This window comes from Numenius arquata, chromosome 5, assembly GCF_964106895.1.
Source record: "Numenius arquata chromosome 5, bNumArq3.hap1.1, whole genome shotgun sequence".
Classification (NCBI taxonomy): domain Eukaryota; kingdom Metazoa; phylum Chordata; class Aves; order Charadriiformes; family Scolopacidae; genus Numenius; species Numenius arquata.
In genome coordinates this window covers 49,293,939-49,312,889 of record NC_133580.1, presented here as the reverse complement: position 1 = coordinate 49,312,889, position 18,951 = coordinate 49,293,939, and the positions used below count along the sequence as shown (strand labels likewise).

The 18,951-nt window shown below is 36.8% G+C and overlaps 1 protein-coding gene across 5 annotated transcripts in view; it reads right to left on the bottom strand.

Moving 5' to 3' along the window:
- CTNNA2 (catenin alpha 2) overlaps positions 1-18,951 on the bottom strand; it is a 456,927-nt gene that overhangs the window by 222,341 nt on the left and 215,635 nt on the right. Inside the window, exon 7 of one of the 5 annotated variants that reach the window (XM_074148275.1) lies at positions 13,402-13,417. The exons of the other annotated variants lie outside the window; for them this stretch is intronic. Coding sequence (XP_074004376.1) covers positions 13,402-13,417 — 16 coding nt within the window. The remainder of the gene's footprint in view (positions 1-13,401; positions 13,418-18,951) is intronic. 5 annotated transcript variants of the gene reach the window in all.

Here is an 18,951-nt window from a genome sequence, read left to right as displayed (position 1 = left end):
TGGATCCTCTCCAGAACACGGACTCATGGAAAGAGAAATGTTGGGAGGCTCCAGATAGCAGCCTGAAGGAAACCCATGGCATATGCCTGTCTCCAGCCACCTACTCTTTCTCTTTTCTCTAATTTAAATAAAATAAGTTTTCAGCTTACCCTAAGTCTACTACTACCTCCTAGGCTTAATATTAAGTTTTTTCAGATGTAGATTAAACATTTTTCAGCTGGTGAGCTAAAGCAAACCTGCAGACTGCAGTAGGATTTGTATCTTTGCTGGTAAATGCAGCAAACTGAGCCCTGCGGAAGGACTTGGTGGATAACAGCATTCCGAGAGCAACTCATAACTTGAGCAATAATGCCAGCATACCAAATTATGCCATATTTAATTGCTAGACACAGAAGCAGAAATATTTCAGTGGAACAGGATTTGTAAATAAGGATTTAAGCATTAGAATCTGGGCTGGTTTTGGAGAAGGACTACCATCTTGGTTTTTAATTTGACCAAAGCTATTATATTTTAAGTGTGAAAAATTTACTGAAAAATTACCGATTGTATTACTGAACAAATCAAATAAACAGGAGCCTACTTCAGTCAGCCCTCAGCACAGAAAGGACACGGACCTGTTGGAGTGGGTCCAGAGTAGGGCCACAAAAATGATCAGAGGGCTGGAACACCTCTACTACGAGGACAGGGTGAGAGAGTTGGGGTTGTTCAGCTGGAGAAGAGAAAGCTCCAGAGACACGTGATAACAGCGTTTCAGTACAAGGTCAGATTGGACAGGTCTCGGAGCAACCTGATGTAGTTGAAGATATCCCTGCTTATTGCAGGGGGATTGGACTAGAAGACCTTTAGAGGTCCCTTCCAACCCAAACTATTCTATGATTCTATGACTGCACTATATTTTAGTATCTGGTGTGTCAAAATCATCTGAAATGCCTATCCTTCCTCCAATAATTAATCTTGAAGAATTTTTTTGCAATGAATATTAATGCCCTTTGCTGATCTGGTGTCACTGATATCAGTATTTATTGCAGTTTTTTATTAGCTCTGCTATTATAATTCACAGAAAACAAGGCACAACACAAATAAGAAATGCTGTAAATCGCTATAGAAAGCGGAAACAATCAGGTTTCTGTCAAGGCATGCATTTTTAGGCTGAGTTCTGATGAAGCACTTTATTGTTCACATATACTAAGCCAATCTATGTGGTTTAGGTAGGTACAGAATTTTACGTGCTTTATCACATCAAAAATAAACTTCCAGATATGTGAATGAAAGAAAGAGTGGTGATAATTAAAAAGTGACTTTGTGCTACTATCATCACTGGGTTGCATGGAAAATACGCAACTCCACTTGGAGTCCCGTGTCCAGCTCTGGAGCCCTCAGCACAGGAAAGACAGACCTGTTGGGGCGAGTCCAGAAGCGGGCCACAAAAATGATCAGAGGGACGGAACATCTCCCCTGTGAAGAAAGGCTGAGAGAGTCGGAGAAGAGCCCGGAGAAAAGAAGGATCTGGAGAGACCTTAATGTACCCTTCTAGTACTTAAAGGGGGGCCTACAGGAAAGATGGGGACAAACTTTTTAGCGGGGCCTGTTGCGAAAAGACAAGAATAAAAGAGGCTATACTCAGACTAGATATAAGGAAGAAATTTTTTACAATGAGGGTGGTGAGATACTGGCACAGGTTGCCCAGAGAGGTGGCAGATGCCTCATCCCTGGAAACATTCAAGGTCAGGTTAGAAAGGGCTCTGAGCAACCCGACCTAGTTGAAGATGTCCCTGCTCACTGCAGGGTGGTTGGACTAGATGATCTTTAGAGGTGTCTTCCAACCCAAACCATTCTATGATTCTATATCAAAGTCTTTCCCTTTACGTTATTTGGAGCAGTCTAGGATTATGGTATCACTTGGAGACTGTTCAACATTGTTCCAGTGGCCAAAGTACACCCACTCCTTGAGAGAGGAAACCTGAATAACAGATATCTGAGATTACAGTAGAAATGTAAACTGATAAATCTCCTGTCAAATCTAACAGAAAGAGAAACCAAAACCTTACAGGTTTTGGCAGCACACCAGATTTTATACCCCAAAAAAATTTAAATAAAATAAATAATGAAATAACACAAATGCAGCTTCAAGCTTTTTAAACAGAGTGAGTTTGGGGTGTGTTTAAACCTTTTTCCAAGACTGGCATTTGCGCCAAGCTTTTTCAGTGTGAGCGCTGGAAACAATCTTAAAAGCAACGCTACTGCTTCTCCACCCACATGGAGGTTTATGAGGTTTTTCAGGCAGTCATGCCTGCCTCAGATGTCAAACCCATTTGGTTTTTCTATCAGTGAGCTTAGCATGATGCTTTAATTATTCCTTAGGTGGCAGGTATAAAAATATAGGGGTGCTTAACTTAGTGAGAGAAGGAAAGACATTGAGGTGCTGGAGCAGGTCCAGAGAAGGGCAACGAAGCTGGTGAGGGGTCTGGAGCACAAGTCTTACGAAGAGAGGCTGAGGGAGCTGGGGTTGTTCAGTCTGGGGAAGAGGAGACTGAGGGGAGACCTTATTGCTCTCTACAAGTACCTGAAAGGAGGCTGTAGAGAGGCGGGGGTCGGTCTCTTCTCCCAAGTTACAGATGATAGGACAAGAGGCAATGGCCTCAAGTTGCGCCAGGGGAAGTTCAGGTTAGATATTAGGAAATATTTCTTTACTGAAAGGGTTGTCAGGCATTGGAATGGGCTGCCCAGGGAGGTGGTTGAGGCACCATCCCTGGAGGTATTCAAGAGAGGAGTTGACATAGTGCTTGGGAATATGGATTAGTGTTGGGTGGTGTGGTGGTGTGTGTGTGGGTTGCGTGTGTGGTGGTTTTTGTGGTGTGGTTTTTTTTTTTTTTTTTTTTTTTTTTTTCATTGGTTGGACTAGATGATCTTAAAAGGTCCCTTCCAACCTCTGTGATTCTGTGATTCTGTGATTCTGTGATTATAATGCAAGTTATGTAAAATTTATTCCCCTTTTAAAATAGATGAGTGCAAATTATCAAGTAATTCTATGGATGACTCAATTTCATGTATTTATTTACTTACTTACTGGAAGAAAAGAGGTGTGACTGGTAAATTTATAAAAACAAAAATTATCCTGATATTATTGCCATTCAACGAGAAATTCTACAGAAGTTTAAAAGAAGATCGCTTGCAAAACCGGCCTTTTTCCACATATAACATTGACAATATTTGGCACGCTGACTTCTGGAAAATGTAACAGTGCTAGAGAGATTTCACTTAAACAATACTCTATTATAAAGAGCTTGGTTTATAATGAAGCAGACATAAATTGTAGAGAAGAAAAGAGCAGAAGCCAATATGTGAGGCTGATTAAACATTCTACAGAAGTCACTTTTATATCATAATGAAGAATCTGCAAGCAAATTTCCATTCCAAATGTCATTTATCTATAAATATTAATGCATATATATTAGCTACAACTATTTTGTACAGCTACATTAATTTAACTTGCATATCTCTGATGTAAATAGTAAACTATTTTATTTTTAATTTTATTACTTGCAAAGCAAGACTTCTGGACAGGTTTTATGTAACTACATTATACAATTCGCTACATAAAATTATAATACCATGTGTATAGGATGAAACATGGGATTCATTATCAGGGGTTTATTTACACTTCACAGGAAAAAATTGTGACCATATTAAAGATAATAGTAAAACCTAAACTTCAATGGGCAATATTATATTGCTTCTTAAGAATTCTCTACAGATAACTATAATACTATAACACCAGTTATAACTATAACCGTAATACTGGTTGAAGCCCATTCAAAAAGCAGCCTAAAACTGTCTACACTCTGCCAAGCGAGGTATGTTGGAGGTGGAATATACTTCCAGGGTAAGAGGCAGAAGAACTTTACTTGGCAAATTTTAAAAAACACCACAGTAGGAGAAAAATCCTGTTGTGTTGTTTTTTTTTTTTATGAAAATGGAAAGAATTACTTAAAAAGGCATTTCGTTCATCCTGAAAAAAATACTGTAAGAGATGGAGCAAAATTATTGCCCAAATTGTTATTGCTCCCCTGAAAGTGAATAAGAGTGAATAAGGAACTCTCCTATCAATTTGGGATAGATATTCCCACAGAAACTAGCACCAAAACCAGACATCCAGAACGAAGGCAGAAAAAAGGAAGAAGCATAAAATTTATCTCACCTGATGTGAGCCCCCCTTAAGTTGAGCCTATAAATTACATTAGACAGGAAAAACAAACGCATATTTGAAGCCTGATTCCTCCCATCCTAAAACAGGCAACGAAGGCAGTGTATAATATTATCCTGTTGCCTCCTTTTGCTCACAATATGGAAAACAGAGATGCTTAATTTTAATTGTCTAAAGAGTAGGTGAAGTGCAGAATGGGCAGAACCCTGGCTGTATACCTGCAATAGCCCAGTGCAGCCGAATCAGTACTATGTGGAAATTAAGAATGGTCTATGAGCAATATTTTGATAAATTTTCCTCATGCATATAAAGAACACCACAGATAAATTTCATCCCTATCTCACTTCTGAAACAGCACAATTGCATGCTGCTCCTTTTTCAGGGTGAAATACCTGCATTTGCCCCAAACATGTGGTTTTCATTTTGATCATGGAAAACAGAAAACAAATACAGGAAAGAACCACGGCAGGTTTTCCTAACTGCATGTGGTATGAACTGAACTCTACTGTCATGCTTTGAAAGCTAGCCTAAGCATCACGTCAACTGAATTATGAAAAATGTCAGGTGATCACTTGGCATTGATTTGTGTTTGATTCATTCTCTTAATAGAAAAAAAAAAAAAATATATTAACTGCACTTTAGGTATGACATACAATTAATGAATACTTTTACCTATTTAATCCTTTTCACTGTAGACTGCACTTGTCAAAAACAGACCAATGTACCAGCGATAGAATAATTTACCACTGTTTTAAAAATCAAAGTCCAGGTGTTTGTCTTTTAAAATATTTGCAAAGACAGAAACTGCATATACGTGACCAATTCATTCCATGCTTACTTAGAAAACCGTTGAAAGGAAACCTACATGGACAGCAGTGATGAAAAATTGAAATTTTTGAATTGTTCCAGATAAGAACAATTCCTTCAAGCTGAAGAAATCAGTTCCTTTCTAATTCATAACCACAGCATGGTATTCTCTAGAATTATTACTTACTTTTAGATTGTATGTGGAGATCACAACCTGGGTGAATCAGACTCTGGTAGACAGTGTATAAAGTCATATTACCTTGCATATTCTAAGAAGTCACAGAGGTATTTTCCAGATAACTGTGAGGAGTGGTGTCAAATATAATTTAATATTTTTCCTGTCATTTATTAACTTTTATTTTCTTTTTTCTTCTATTTTCTTTATCGCAGAGTGGAATTTTCTATTACTTAGCTCAATATTTTTAAGTTTGCATATCTGCAAACCAACATAGCTTGGGATAGACTAGAGTATATCGCTCCTGAAAAATTAATAAAATATCAGAGTGAACTCTGCACTCGTAAGCCATAGGGTGGACCCAGTGTTAATACCTGCTATTGTCTCCATTCCCATCCCTTGGAGGTGACACAGCCAGTTGAAAGCCTGAAAATCTCCTACAAAATGTTGACAAATAGGAGTGAAAGTTAACTAATTTTATTTAGTGTTTATTCAACTTTTTCCTACTATATCTGCCAGTTTTACCAATGAGAGAAATGGGATAGAAACAACATGTTCTGAGAAAAGCCGGGACTATCTGGATCTATGATTGAGGTTCTCTTTTTTATATGCACTTTGCCTGCCACAGGTACCACACTTTTGCAAGTAGCTACTAATAAAGAATTTCCTATTGCCTACACAGGCAATAACTTCCATGATGCAAGAAAGTTAAAGTTACAGTCTTAGCTGTCTTATGACAACTTTCTATAATTCAAATAATTCTACTGCATAAATAACTGTGAAATACAAACCAGGGTTTGATTAAAAAGTCAAAAATGCAACCACGACAAATTGCATCCTGTTTAGAAAAATACATAAATGAAGCTATTGCTTTAGGGCAGGAAATGTAATTTTCTTTCAGTACAAAGCATTTAGCATCATAGGATCCAAATCTGGCTGATAAACATGTCTAGCCAAATAAAATAGTCTTTTCCAGTAAATCTGAATACTTTTAATACTTTTTTTATCACAACTAAATATTTATTTGCTAATTAAAACCCTAAACACAAGGCTTTTAAACTTCACAGAATTTAGCACAGTAAGTCTGTACTTGTTGAATATGAATACTTTGCTGTTTGTACTTTGCAATCTCAAAGAACTGAGGTTTGTGCATTCATGCCTGCTGTTGTGAAAGAATCGGCAGGTTTTCGTGTCTATATGTGAATTTAAACATTATCATAGAATTGTAGAATAGTTTGGGTTGGAAGGGACCTCTAGATCCCTAGATCTAGATCATCTAGTCCAATCCCACTGCAATAAGCAGGGACATCTTCAACTACATCAGGTTGCTCAGAGCCCTGTCGAGCTTGAATGTTTCCAGGGATGGGGTATCTACCACCTCTCTGGGCAACCTGTGCCAGTATCTCACCCACCCTCATTGTAAAAATTTTTTTCCTTATATCTAGTATGAATATAGCCTCTTTTAGTTTAAAACCATTACCCCTTGTCCTATCACTACTGGCCCTACTAAAAAGTCTGTCTCCATCTTTCTTATAAGCCCCCTTTAAGTACTGAAAGGCTGCAATAAGGGGTCCCTGGAACTTTCTCTTCACCAGGAAAAGTTCTCTAAAGAGCACTCATGAACCTTCCTCTCATCCTGTTTATAACTTGCTAGAAGGGTAATAGCAGCTCTGAAGACGCCAAACTTCTGAAAATACATATTTAGGAAGGTAGAGGGGAGACATCCTATTTGTTCTGCCCCATTATAAAAAGGCTGTAATGTAAACTCAACCTTTACTATTTTCCACGGAACTCAACCTCAAGCCCCACACCCCCACAAGACAACTTCAGTAGTTCTGTTATCCACAGAAGTGTTTCTTTTTCCTTCAGTCTAAGCTAGATTTAAGAGTATACAACCTATGTCCTAGTTTACTTAAGTTGAGATGGCAAAAATCTTTTAAATTTAATTTAGCTAATGACTTCTCCCTTTGGGGATAAAATTTTGTCTGTCTAATGATGTTAGTTAGATACTAGTTACCTGAAAAACTGAGCTTTTAGTACTAGGTTTTGTCCAAATCCCATTAACATCAACTGAAATGTTGCAATTCATGCTCCTTTATGGAGAATCAAATTTCACTTCATTGGCTTTACACTAACCACTGTATTTTTCAGTAACTTATTTTCCTCTTATACTTTGTCACTACAGATATTACAAAAAATAGTTAAATACTGAAATACTACCAAAATAATATTAATAAAAACACACTAAAGTATCTTCAGTGGTTTTTTTTTTCCCTTTCCAGTTTTGCAGGACTAGTCAGAACTTGATCCTGCTCATAACTCTGAATGGCTCTCATGATTGCTATTTTCATCTGATAATTTAAGAACCTCCTTTCACTCTAAAAAAATTTAATTCCTCAATTTTTGTGTGATTTGTTTTCTTAGATGACTTCGGTTGGTCCAAAGCTCATTGGGCACATTTTGAATCAGTGTTCAGTGACCTTAAGTTCTGCTGGTCCTTTTCTCTGTCAAAGCGTTATTGCTCAAGTCATTCAGTTATGCAAAGAACAAGTCCAAAAATTAATGTTACTTGATCTACAGCCAGGGTAATGAGCAGTAAACCAATGAGTTATATTACAATAAAAACAACTTACAGGTGATCCTAGTTTAATTTTTTTGTTAGAACTTCCCTAGCTAACCAATCTGGAACTGGTTGATCTTTGATTTCCACTCAATCCATGAAATCCCGCCACTTTCCAACATTTTTACCTGCTACAGCAGTACAGGATGATCAGGAGATAGAGTACTATTTTATGAATGCTACAAAACACACTCAATACTTCACAGAGAACAGAGGCATGAGTGAGTCTGCTATAGTGGCATTCTCCATGCTGCGTGGAATGCTCTCTTCACCATTCACCCCTTTTTTCCCCAAATACCTTCTATTAAAACCAGTACTGCACATTTCATAAAGAAGAAAATGCATATCAGAAAAAGGATCAGATCTTGAAAATCATATTTATTAGCCAGGGTAAAGTCTTATGCAAGGTTGATTCACAAATGAACATAGAAGAGAATCTATATAAAAGCAGGAAAGTCTTTCTATAATATTTTCCTTAGATCTGAAAACATACATAAACATAGATATACAGAGAGAGAGAGAGAGAGAATCACTTAGCTCTGAGTACACTTCAAGGTCTTAACAGCACCATATGTTTTTGTTTCCTGAATCAGTAAGGTAGTTGGTAGTAGTAAGGTAGACATGAATAGTCCACTCAAATGCATAAAATTAGTCTTTAGATTTAGGACAAGTATACATTAAACGCCTTGGTCGTAAGAAACCTGAAGAGTAAGAAATTGAAATGCTTCTGGCAGAGCATACTTCTGGCACAGTTTACATTGTCTACGACACAACGATATATACAGTTGTGCCCCTGCGTCTCTCCATGCATTTTTAAATGACATGTATATTTACGAGTTTGATGCTAAACTATTCATTGAACATGCAATTAGAATGTAACCTAATGTCTCCTGCTTTTGTTTACAGTTTCCTCCCTGTGCTTTTGATTCATTCCCTGATGTCTCTTTTCCTTGTAAAAGCCACCCTCATGCTTCCACTCTGACTCAGCAGATTGTACAGTGGGGAGAGCTCATCTTTACTGTCTTGAAATTATTGAATGTAACAGCAATATATTCAGGGAAGCATCCCCAGGACAAAACAGTCCTCCTTTACTCTTCCTGGCTTCTTGCAGCAACTTAACACTTCTTTGCAAAGGAAACATTACAAGTGGGGCCCAGGGAATACACTGCTACTGAAAACAAGTTGAAGCACCATATCTTGCAGGATCACATAGAAAATCACTCATACAAACAACATTTTTGGTAAGGAAAAAAAATAAAATAAAATTAGACAGCCAGGATTCCAAATTCAGAAATGTAATTAACGCTGCAGGCTCGAAGAGAATCACCCACCCATGGAAATCCGGTTTCCTCTGGGACCTGCTAATGTAGATGTAGAAAATAAAGAATACTACTAATAAAAAGCCCTCAAACCTATGTTAGTTGGGAAGGCAAAGTATGTTTAGAGCTACTCTCTATTTTGTACCCCTGAAATGGTTGCCATTTTTATATTCATGCAAGCTGCAGCATAATGCAACTCATAACAAATACCTTCCTAAACACAGCCCAGACAGGTAACAGCAAAATCCCTTATTACGGGAAATAAAATTAATTATACAAAAAATGGTTCTTACGATTTTAATACCCATAATATAAATATTCAAAACAGCTATAATTTTAAGCTGGTAATTAAAAGAAGCGGGGGAGGGAGGGAAAACTTTTCAGAGTGTTATTTAAAATAAATTTATCTACATGTTAAAATGAAAATTTATTAGGTTTGTCAAGTGTTTTAATGAGACTTCTTCTCAGAGTTAACACAGTATCGATGTCTGAAGGGAAGTCCAGCTCATCAGGTTGCACCAGCAATACTTGCTGACATATTCTCCCTTTAATAATGTATTATCTTGACATATACTTTATATGAGTTGTCTTGTCTTAACAACAGTAAATACAGCCACAAAGCATTGAGAAATGCCAGCAGGATGATGACACTAATTATACTGTCTTGACTTGAATTAAAAATGTTGAACAGTAAATGAGATTACTAGCCTAAAGATAATCTTAATTTAAATGTGCAGCTGCACTTATCTCATCTCAGATGCAATTTTCCAAAGTGCTTAAAAAAATAATACCAGGCAGCCATCTAATAGAAACCTTTATTTCTGAAGGTTTTAAAGATAATTAAAAGTGCCCTCATATATTTTGTTCTATTGCCATATTTTATAATAAGCAGTAATTGGCAGGTCAGAATAGAAAAACCAGGTAATTTCTTAAATTGTAACTTCTGCTGCCTTTGATACTGTCTTCTAATTTTTCTTGGACATTTCCAATATGGAATGAGTTTGAAGAATAGAAGAAAATGAAATAGTTAAAATGAATGAAATTTTGAACACTCATGGCTTACAGATAGTTTATCCTGGATGATATAATATTCTTGTAAGCATTGTAAAATGTTAGAAAAGCTTTGTGAAAATTATTGTAAAATATTACTTAGCCTACCAGTTCTTAACAGCAACTAATGTGCCAGTTTTTTCTATTAAAAGGTTATGCTGACAAGCTTAAGAAGATTCACAAACAAAAACTGTGCTTTCATTGTATTTGCATATACATCTGTCCCCAAAAAATATGCGACTTCTCTGAAAAGCTTTTTGTCTTTTTTTTTCCAATTAATGCTAGACAATATATTGAATGAACGCAATTAGTGAGGACTCCTACACTCTGCCACATATCACAGTTTGTTTGCACATACTTGTGCAAGAGGGAGGATCCTGAATGGCACAATGCAAAGCCTCAAGATTAAAAAAAAATAAAACCCAAACAAACCTCAAAGCCAGCTCAGAGAAATACTTCTGAATGGATTAAAACCTTGTTTTAACATTTTAAACTGAAAATTTTCACCAGATAAGAGTGTCAGCATCTTTGTGAAAATATCTCGTGCCTTCTTCATGCTCTCTTCCAAATTTCCTAAACCCTTATTACTCTGATGTAATATTTATTATTAATGCTACTTCACAATATTTAGGTCGCATTTTTTTTACCCCAAAAGTCTTCAAACATCTTTCTTTCCAGTATAAATTGGATCAGGGCTGCATATAGATCCATTTGGAGAGGAAAATATGATTTTCAACTGTAAAGACTCTTGTACATAACATGACCTGGAGCACCGATTTTAAAGGGTGTGTAGGCTACCATCACTTCAGCTCTCTTTTTTCCACAAATAAATTCACACCAGAATTACACGTATGCTAATGTGATAATTTTTTCTCACAGTAAACGTCAACTTGAAGAGCTCTAAGAAAATAAAACAGTGAGGGAATGTGGCAATTATTAAAAAAAAAAAAAAAAAAAAAGGCATTTTAATCTGTGCATAGAAATAAAGTTCTCCACTCTGACAGATATCTAAAGTCCCTATACTTATATATGAGGGCCAGGGCATTTTTAGGGCACTATAAATTCATCTTCATATAGATGTGAAAAACCATCAGCTGAACTATCCACTACAATGTCGTGGTTTCCCCATTAACTACTGAAGCCTTATAGCCAGTTCAGATGTAGGCTTCCACACTGCGAAAGTTAAAAGTACAGTAAGATGACTGCTACTACTCTTGCAAAGGACTGGTGACTGTAGCTTTTTGGAAGACTATACAAACTATACTTTAAGGTTAAGCATGCTACTACACATCCAGTAACCCTTGATACATGAATTTCACTGGTACAGTTGCATAAAATCCTCAAAAGATGTCTTACATCATCATATCCCAATATCCCTTTCCTGTTTGCATAACTAGAAACTACAAGTATTCTGTTGAATGTCTGCCTTTTTATGAGCTATCTGTCCCCCAACATGTTGCAATGCACTTCATGTAAACTTACATCACTAGAAAGTGGTCTCCTTCACCCTGCCGTTGCTCATGCTGTTAGAATACAAATACTTCCCTGTGTCCCCACATTTGAATGCTTTGATGTGTAGCTCTGTTTGTCTCAATATGAGGATTCGTATTGATCTTCATTCGAAAGAATCTATCTTTATAATTATAATATATATAAATAGTAATTTATCTATCTTTATAATTGATAATTTTTCATGCCTTCATAACTCCAGGCTGGCATTTATCAACAGATTCCAGCAGACTGGGAAAGTGCTAAAATGTAAAGGTCAAGGACAAAATAGAAGCTTTCATGAAATGCAGCTCTCACCTTACAAACATGCTTTTTGAATTAGCAAGATCTCTTGATGCTGAGCAGATGTAAGGAAATGGACCTGGGGGATGACTTGCTGGAGAGCACCTCTGAGGAGAAAGACCTAGGAGTCCTGGTGGATAATAGGATGACCAGGAGCCGATAATGTGCCCTTGTGGCCAAGAAGGCCAATGGCATCCTGGGGTGCATCAGGAAGAGTGTGACCAGCAGGTCGAGAGAGGTTATCCTGTCCCTCTGCTCTGCCCTGGTGAGGCCCCATCTGGAGTACTGTGTCCAGTTCTGGGATCCCCAGTTCAAGAAGGACAGGCAACTGCTGGAGAGGGTACCGCAGAGGGCTACAAAGATGATGAGGGGCCTGGAGCATCTCCCTTACGAGGAGAGGCTGAGGGACTTGGGTCTTTTTAGTCTAGAGAAGAGAAGGCTGAGGGGGGATCTGGTCAATGCTTATAAATACTTAAAGGGTGGGTGTCAAGAGGATGGGGCTGGTCTTTTTTCAGTGGTGCCCAGGGATAGGGCAAGAGGAAATGGGCACAAACTTGACTACAAGAAGTTCCACCTAAACATGAGGCGGAACTTCTTTACTTTGAGGGTGGCAGAGCACTGGAACAGGCTGCCCAGAGAGGTGGTGGAGTCTCCTTCTCTGAAGACATTCAAAACCCACCTGGACAAGTTCCTGTGCAACCTGCTCTAGGTGGACTTGCTTTGGCAGGGGGGTTGGACTAGATGATCTCCAGAGGTCCCTTCCAACCCCATGTGATTCTGTGATTCTGTTTGTCATCTGAGTTACACTAAATAAAACATCTTCTTCCACCTAGCACAGAATGCCTTATTGTTCTGTCCATGCACAATATCAGCCTTGAATTTGCCACCTCTCATACAACATGCATCCCAGTTCTAAAACCCTTAGTTCTCACAAGTCACAAAAAATAATGCCAACTATATTTCACAGGGTGACAAAATTTCTGAAGATGGATGAACCAAGCTCTGTAGCAAAAAAATTATTTTCTCTTCTCTACCTTTGGTGGTAAAAGCAGTTGGAAGTTTAATGAATGAAACCCCCTTCTCCAAATGTACACGAACATTGAGGTAGAGTTATCCCTTTCTCAATTACAACACACCTTCCCTTAAAAAGTAATAATAAAACCATTTATGTCACCCCTCCCAGAAGCATCCAGGTCCTATCCACAAGGATCAACCAACTTACAGTCTAGATTTTTTTTTTTTTTTCAAAAACCTCTTCCCTCTGAGTAGATGCAATTGCATATTGGTAAAAGCAAAAGATCTTTTTTTTTTTCCAGTCCAATATTCAGTTATTAATACTTTTTGCTCCTTGACTTTTTTTTTTACCAAAACATACATTTATAAAGTATAACCATGTTTCTTTAATTCTTCTACTAATATTATGATATCTGATGACATGTTCTAAATAAACACTAACAGTCTCTTAATGCAGCAGAACTGCAGAATATCACGATTTACTGATGCTGGTGACTATATTTCTCTACTTTTTATAATAACTGCATTAAAGTTGTTCTATTAATTTAAAAATTTAATTGTTTGAAAGTAATTCTTATAGATATTGTGAATAATGTTTAAAACTAACCTAGGATTGATAGCTGGAATTTGATATAGGAAAGCCTGCATGCATTCATGTTTTTTCCTTCCTTTTACTTCCATTTTCATTATACATTTCTAAAGTATATTCTTTTCAGTTGTTTTTGGTTTGGTTTGTTGGTTTTTTGTTGTTGTTGTTGTGGGTTTTTGTTTTGTTTTTAATAGAAATCCTAGCATTGATGATTATGTATTTAGAAGACTGCTTCCAGTTAGAGATCTAGCTTGTGGTCTTTGAGTAATTCTTTCATGACTGTTTGTAAAGATAAACTCTATGGAGAATCAACTACATGACTCATCTAATTAATAGGCATAAAGTGTCATAATAAATAACAATTCAAAACAGAGTCTTTCAAACTGACCTTCTTCTGTACTAGCAACGTCTACAGTAATGTTAACATGAGGCAGCTGGGAGTTGCTAGAAAGAAGACTAATAAACAGAAGGGTGGAGGAGGAGTTGTAAAACACAAACACAAATCTGAAAATCTTTCAATTTCCTTGGAAAAACTACAATACTGGATACTCTGTTATTATTCTCTTTACTGAATGATGGAGATTATATTGAGTTCTTTTGGTCATTATGATTTCTAAGTAGTAAAATGTAAAATTCAATTTTACATATCAGTTTTTGACTTCTGTGCCACTAATCACCTATCCTGTTTCTCTTCTTTATGACTCCTGAAGTGCTGTGCACTTCTATATTGCAACACAAGCCACTCTCTGTTATATCTAATTATTGCTTCTGTGGGAAAAAGATGAAAATGAAACATTAATACATTGATTTGCATATGACAAATCCACAGACAGATTAAGAGTTGGTTTAATTTCATCTAACCATAAACATGTAAAATTGAGGCATCCAGCCTAAGCTAGTTATAGAGGCTGTCTTTAGAAACATGGAAGAGAGGGAGGCTTATTCGGAAGATATAGTACAACCATCATGGGGAACTATTCTAGATTAGGAAGAGTCCCTTTCTGAAGATAATTCTGCTGAATGCAGAGGGATCATAAACAAGATTAGATTTGACCCTTGCATTTGAGACAGAGTTTGAAGACAAATCCTACTCTCCATGATTTTCCTAAGACTATACAGAATGGCTAAGGCAGAATCAACAGAGTATTGGTCTCATGAGTCCCTTAACCACAAGAACATTTCCTGGGCAGCTGTATGACTAAAACGTTTTATTTAACAGACACAGCTGATGCATCAAACAGGAGAAAGAGATAGTCAATTCAGTTACCAAAAATGTAATTTCCAACCTATAATTTGGGCATGTGGATAACACAGTTGATCCACATGGATATTTCACAGAACGCAGTTGATCTGCCCAGAGAAATAAAGTCCCTAGAGGTGATCAGCTCACAGGCCATAGTGTATTGAGCATATAGACCTGTATTTAAACTGGTAGCACTGTACATTTCATGCTTTTTTGAGACCAGGTAGAAAATGTGAATAAAAAGTTCCAGCTATCTATATAACCTGGCCAAACTTTTCCAAAAGTTTGGAAAAATGCAGAACAGAAAAAAATGTTTTTTTTTTTTCTTCAGTTTTAAGACTATGCCCACATATCCTTTATCAAGAATAGCAGGAAAATGGAATGTCATTTTTTAATCTTTTTTCTTAGAATTCCCTCCACTCATGTTGTTTCTTCACTGACTCTACCTATGTCTGCAATGAAATTCTGGTTTCAAGAACTTCTTCCTCTCTTTACCCCAAAGCTTGTGAATATCATGGTAGAAGTCTCCCATATCTACTGACTAAAGTACTCCCAAATTGTTTTTTGCAACACTACTTTTTATAAAAAGTACTTTAAATTACTTTTAAAGGTATCCTTTATAAGAAAAAAGATGCTACTTGTTTAAGAAGGTCGATTATTCCATTTGAAGAGCTAAACATCATTCTCATGGTATGTGATAAAAACATATCGTGTCTTAGTAGATGTGTAGTAGGAATTACAGATTAGTATTTCTAAAGGATCTTTTGTTGCAGAAGAAAATGTTCAAAACCTGTTGATTTTAATTATATTAGCTCATGGAATTTCATCCACTAACATGAAACAATAAAGTAGAACATGTGTTATAGAAATAACATAGAAATACTAATATCTAAGTCAGTAAGTTACTGAAGTGGAGGAAGGTTAAGTTGAAGAGTAAGAAGTATTCTATCTATTCTTGCACTTCTGCAATATCCTCTTGGATACTTTAAGTTATACGACACATATACTCTGATCCCAAAAAATTAAGGGATACTCTGTGGACAGTAAGGGCAAATATGAAGAAAGAGCGTTAAAAAAAAAAGTATTACATGGACTTTTTTTTCCTTTCTTGCTTGAGGAAAAAGACCCCATCAAACACAGACTTCACAGCATCTATAAAAACACATGCTTCCCTGGGGCCACAGACAGCAAGTTCTATCTTACCTCTCCCTTTACATCAAATTTCTACCACTATTCTGCTTCCTCCAAGGTCAGTCTCCTGGCTGACTAATGTAACAGTCTTTCCTTTATATTTTATTTTACAATCTCCTTCTGTGACTTCACAAGCTCACCTATCACTGGCATTTTCCTGAGTCCACTAGTCCTACTGAGAGACATGAGATGAATGTTCCTCTCCCACATCCATGTCTCTCATGTTTACATAATTTCATCCATTACCTCACTTACATACCTTCGTATGACTGAAATGGTCCATGAAAATATCTTACATTTCCCCTGTTATGCCCTAGGGTTTGACTGTATTGATATCAACTTGTTTCCCCCACCTGCCACTGCACAGGTGACACAGCTTCTTGTATCCTCTGTAAACACATGCCAATAATGCCCTATGGGTCTTCATTATCAAATTCTATTTCCGTTTAAAAGCACTGACCCTATCATGACAATTTCTTCCTGTTTCTCCTCTGTTCTACGAGCTAGACTCACCTGTCTTCTCTTCTGCTGGGAGTAAAATACCTTAACTCATTGCTATGAGCAAATTCATCACCAACTTACTGAAGACAGTAACCATCTTAGTAACAGCTGCAGTTTCTATTCTACAGAGAGTGATATGATTTATTTTAGCAAAGTGTATTTATGGATAAAGAGAAAGTGCCTTAAACTTCTTGGTAATGAGCAGATTAAAAAAAAAAAAAGCAATATAAAAAATGCAGGACTTAAAATGACATAACACAGCTGAAAAAAAACACTTCAAGACTATCTTGGACTTCTGTGTGATTTTCCAGAGTGCTGTGGCACTCAGGAACTTTGCCTGAGCTCAGGTCTTTGCTCACTTCTCATATTGCAGCAATGTTAAATAAAAGGTCGCTGGCACATCCACACTTTCTCAACTGGAACAGAACGACACCTCTATGTTATTTAAACGCTTGAGTGTACAGGATGGAACATATTCACTACCATGCCTTTAACTACTGCCTGCAGCAAAGGTAACAGCGGTACTTTGTGCATGCATGGAGTAGCCTAGCAGCGGTCACTACTTACACAGAAATCCTCCAAGAGCAATCAAGGGTGTTGCAGGAAGTGGTGGTGGTGATGCAAGATTGCAGCTGGCCTGCTTCTCTCCATTCCAACAATAAATTAAAGACTTAGCATAGACTGAGACAGTGGTGAGCTATTACACACACTACTATCGAATGACATAAAATCAAATAAAGTCTGAACAGCTTGAGGTCAATGAAGATGGCGAGGTAAGCATTGCAAGAAAAAAGAAAGACAGAAATCATAGTGTTGCAATTAGGACACTCCGCTGACAAACAGACATCTTATATGACTTGTGATATGTCACTAGATTTCTGAAATAAAGTTACTGCTGTTCAAGTTAACTGTTATTCTACCGGATGGGACAACTTGTGTAGTAAGAAGTTATTTAATGGGACTATCAGCAAAAAGTCTTCTTTCCTTTAGCCCAGCTCTTCACAATTAACTGCTAAAATACCCTTTACTTACTGCTTACTAAGAGTTTGTTCTTTAGAGCATAATTCTTTCTTTAGGATGTTGTGATATCTACTACATTGGGCCTCCAAAGCACTTCTGATAATTCCAATAAACATCCCTATTTTCATCACATTCTAATTTGCTTAATTATTTTTTCTTATCTGCACTTTTGCCTGAGATAATTCATATTCTTCGATCCTTCCCTATTTTCCAAATGCTTTTGTATCTTTTTGAAACAGCTATAACATTTTAAAGGATAGCTGTTTTGTGGCAATAACTAAAAAAATAGCACAATTGAATTGTTTTGTATGCTTTGACAGGAAAAGGGATGTATACAACTCATCACTATTAAAGAAAAAGTATATCTTTGGAGGCACACGGAGATATTCTTCTGCTGCTGTTTTAAACCTAAGAAGAAAAGAGAAAGGGAAAGACACAAAAAGGGGGGAAGGAAAAGAAGACAATAACAAAGAGAAAGAGAAAGTTAAATGAAACGTCATGAAAGTGACTGAAAGTGGAAGGAAAATACTTGAATCTCTAAACATCACTTCTAAAAGCAATATAATCTTCACTCACTTTTTGCTAGACTACCTTCTCTCAGTTTCTTTTTTCCCCTCTTTTGGGAAAAAATCTCAAGCTTTTCTTGTTTTGGGAAGTATGTCCTCACAACTTAAGATTCCAACCTCAGTTCTGCATGGTGATGACTTTAACTTCTTTCCCAGGTCCTCTTGAGAATTGTCAGAAGATATGAATAAAAGGTATCAATCCCTTTATTAAAGTTATTTAACAATCCTAATACTATTCATTTCCCCAGATGTTTTCTTAATAACCCTAATACTTTAATAATTTTCACTGGTACTTTGAAATTTATCTGAGTTAGCAGCCATCAAGGAGATGTCCTCAAGCTAACCTGTTTGCACTTGGCCAAATTATAAGTTTCAGAAAATCATTATTTGCACTCTTTGCTGTAAGATCTTGCCAGAAGCATGCTGCTAAAATCTTTCAAGTTTATCATAAGGTCCAAAATTTTCTACTAACTGGATTTGATTAGACTTTGTTTGTCAAAATACTTATTGGTGGACCATTCCCCCAAAACTATACAAACTAGAAACAGAACCATAATTCTAATATGAGCAGTGTCTCAAGCAACCCAGTGATGCTCTAAGTAGTATGGAAACTGGAATTCCCATTTCAGAATAAAAATCCCTGGAGATGCAGAGGAGAGTGTGTTTGAACAAATATCACATTTCTCATCATGTGGAAATGCCAGTTTTTTAGGAAAACTTAAGCTATCATTCAGTTATCAAATACTTTCAGTCTCCCAGAGCTATCTGGAGTACCCTCACCATGAGCAAGCACTAAAAAAGTGAACAGGGAGTTTGGACAGCTGACGCAATCAGAATTTAGCCAAAACCAGACTTTCATTC